The sequence below is a fragment of the Fulmarus glacialis genome, unplaced genomic scaffold, assembly GCF_000690835.1.
Source record: "Fulmarus glacialis isolate BGI_N327 unplaced genomic scaffold, ASM69083v1 scaffold2267, whole genome shotgun sequence".
NCBI lineage: Eukaryota > Metazoa > Chordata > Aves > Procellariiformes > Procellariidae > Fulmarus > Fulmarus glacialis.
This window is the reverse complement of record NW_009223696.1, coordinates 53,392-56,876: the sequence shown is the minus strand read 5'-3', so window position 1 is coordinate 56,876 and position 3,485 is coordinate 53,392. Positions and strand designations below refer to the sequence as shown.

Here is a 3,485-nt window from a genome sequence, read left to right as displayed (position 1 = left end):
GGGTGTGTTGTAGAAGAAAAATTAAAAAAAAAAAAAAAAAAAGAAAAAGGAGGAAAAAAAAAAAAAAGAAAAAGGAAAAGACATGATGGAATTTTAGCTGCAGTCTTCCTTGGTGCCATTCCAAACCCACATAAGTGCAAGATTCTTCACTGGTAATGAATTTTTAATTCTTTCCTGCAGTAGTAAAACAGGATTATGGTGGTTTTTTTTTTTTTTTCGTAATTAACAATAAAATCTAACAGGATTCTGCAGCAGGACCACTTTCATTTTCCTAATTAACCCTTCTGCTGCTACTAATCAGTGCAGCTTCCAGCAGCAGTTTGCTACAGACCGTCCATGACAGAATGCACCAGGTGCATTTGCCTGCAATGGAAGAGCATGCTCACAGGGAGACCTGCAGGAGTTGGGATGTGTGTGGATGTCTGTGTAGGTGTAAATGGCTATGTGCATATGGTTGAAAAGGAGGAGAAAGCATCGTGTTGCAAATTATTTAGCAGGCTTCAAAAATACGAATTTGTTGCAGCTGTGCTGGGGTATTTGTATTTAGCGAGACAGCAGAATAGGATCATGCTGATTGTATTCTAACCATTGTATCGTTTTAATTTGATAATTGTTTCTTGGGTCTTACTCAGAAGTTTTTACTTTTTATTGCATTTGCTATATTTTTAATGTGCTTACTCAGGAAAAGGACTCTTGAGAAAAATTCTTGAAGGCTACGCCAGAGATCCCGTTTATGATTTCAGATCAAAGTATTTGCATTGGGAATATTTTTCACTTGTTCTTTTTAACTGAACTGTCTGGAGACCTTAAGAAGAGATGGTTCTGCTCTTGTTAGCGAAAATTGTGTGAAAAATATATACAATTGATATGGTATCAGATGTAAAAGATCTAAGTGCAGTATGTAATGATTAAAGATAATTTTTGTTTAATTCAGCAATTCTTCCAGTGCACAGTGTGTTGCCAGGCAGGGGATCTGAATACAGGTGCTTATGCCTGAATCTTGTTTCCTGAGCTGGCAGCTCTGCAAAGGCAGCATATTTGTACCTGAAGAGTGCTTTCAACTGATCCCTCTGGCCTTACATGGCAGTAGTGGATTCTAGGAGTCATTTCTGGTCCTTCTAGCTAGAGCAAGGGTTGGTCTAAGGTGCAGCTTTCAGGATAATAAGGAGGTGAATTGTCTGGAGTCTCACTCCTCAACACCAAACCAGAAACACTTCAGAGCTGTTGATCGCTCACACTGAATGTGGTGGAAAATATCTCCTACTTTATTCACTGGAATGGATAGCATTACCCTTGATAAAGGCAAGAAGATGTTATTATATTGTATGTGACATTTTTTTATACAGTCTATAGAATTGGCAATCTATCATCACAAGCACTAAGTGAATTTTAAACTAAATGTTTTAAGAATTGATACCTTCAAGACAACTCTAAGAGGCCAGCTGCAAATGAAAATGGTTTGTTTTGAAATAAAAATAAAGGAAAAAATTCATTTCATAGCAGCCTCCTCTTGGATGATAATTACTGAATTTAACAAGATGTCCCACAGAAAATTCTATAAAGGTATATTCCTTTACATTGTTTGTAGCTATTTGTGTTACTCTCAATTTTTTCTGTGTATTTTATATTTTTTAGCACGTTTTTATGAGAGAGGCTAAACAGTAATTAAGAGGTGCAGGATGAAAAGATGGCACAATCAGTGCTGGTACCACCAGGACCTGACAGCTTCCGCTATTTCACAAGAGAATCACTTGCAGCTATTGAGCAGCGTGTCAATGAAGAAAAAGCTAAAAAATCCAAACAAGAACGCAAAGATGATGACGATGAAGATGGCCCAAAGCCAAATAGTGACTTGGAGGCAGGAAAGACACTTCCGTTTATTTACGGCGACATACCTCCAGGAATGGTGTCCGAGCCCTTGGAAGACCTGGACCCATATTATATCAATAAAAAAGTAAGTGTGTTGTATATTTCTATCAGACTTTAAGAAGATTAAAATACAAGGAACCCTCTCACAGACATAGTATTTCCAGTATTTTGGACCCGGTCTTTACGTATAATATATTGTCCCGGCAGCTGATTTAATTGGCAGAAATCTCAATTATAAGAAAAGAAGTTAGTAACGAAAGTTTGTGGGACCTGGTCTGTAGGTAGAGATGCATTTAGGTTTATTTTAAGATACCTGGTATTTTACTGAAATTTGTAACTTCCAGTGTTTTACACACAGGAGAATTGAAGAAGTAGCACAGGGGTTATCTTTAGAATTATTATTTTATTAATTGCTGTATTATAGATGTGAAAGGAGCAGATCTTCACTATGAAACCCATCTCAAAGGTAGCTAGACACCTTCTCACTAGCTTTCTTTACTGTCACGTGAAAAGCCTAGGTTGCATTCTCTTGTTGCTGGGAAGGATAGGGAAGTATGTAAAGGTAATTTCTCAGGATATTCCGAAGATCTTCCTCTTCCATTTTGTACTCTGCAGAGGCATCATATATCCAACTTAGATAGTCTGGGTGAAAAATTTTTCATATCCAGATTTATATTGTTCTATGATTGCTATCAAAGAGGAGGTGTTTAAAAGAGGGAAATAAATAAAGAGGAGGTAGGAATTCCTCTTGGAGTGTCGACAGAATGTTACATAATTTTAAAAATATTTTACAGATATGTTCCTTTTTTAAAAAATAAACCCACGTATTTTCTCTTTGTTTAAAGTAACAACAACTGTTGTGGCCAAACACAAACGTGCTGAACTTTAGACTTTTGACCAGATGGCTTTGGGTTTCCTCCAGAATTGCAGTCCCTCAGATTTTGGCATCGTTTGTATTGCACCATCATTATTCTACCAGTAAAGAAGAAATTACTGATACTTTTTTGTGTGTGTGTCTTCATAATTCTTTTCATGTGCTTTCTTTTCTTTCCCGTGGAAATTAGCTAGTGAATAAAAACAAATGAATTTAAAAAAAACATGAAAGCAAAAAAACTACTTCAAAGAAAAAGGAAGAAAACCCCCAAGAACTGTTAGGAGTCAAACTTGAACTAAGTAAAAAAAAAGCAAATGAAGATATTTCCTGCAAGAACTAGGGGTATGTGTCATCACTAATATGTTGAAACAATAACAATATAGGCATACCGTGATAAACTAAACAGAGAGAACAGAATTAAAAAATCAGCTGTACCTTAAATGTTCATTGCAGAATTTCTAAAACTCAATTCATGCTATGGAGAATCGTGAGCTAAATTTGAAAACAAGGTTTTCAATTAAATATCGTGTTCTGTTCCCTTTACTCAGGTGATTTACCCTATTGAAGTCTGGAAGTAAGGCAAATGGAATTTGGGTCAAAGTGCTGATCCCTTTCCTTCCTTCTTTCCCAGTTCTGCAGTAGTAGATATCTAAATTTAGTGCTGGAAATCCTAAAGTTAGCACACGTATTATCGTGCTTTGGAAACTAGAAAAGTAATTCTGCAATTGACTGTGGCCGTGAA

The 3,485-nt window shown here is 36.3% G+C and overlaps 1 protein-coding gene across 1 annotated transcript in view; it reads left to right on the top strand.

Moving 5' to 3' along the window:
- Positions 1–1,687: 1,687 nt before the first annotated feature.
- LOC104079738 (sodium channel protein type 2 subunit alpha-like) overlaps positions 1,688–3,485 on the top strand; it is a gene marked incomplete at its 3' end in the record, with an annotated part of 55,185 nt that continues 53,387 nt past the window's right edge. The window contains 1 exon segment of the mRNA XM_009581876.1: positions 1,688–1,954. Within this exon segment, the coding sequence (XP_009580171.1) occupies positions 1,688–1,954 (267 nt within the window).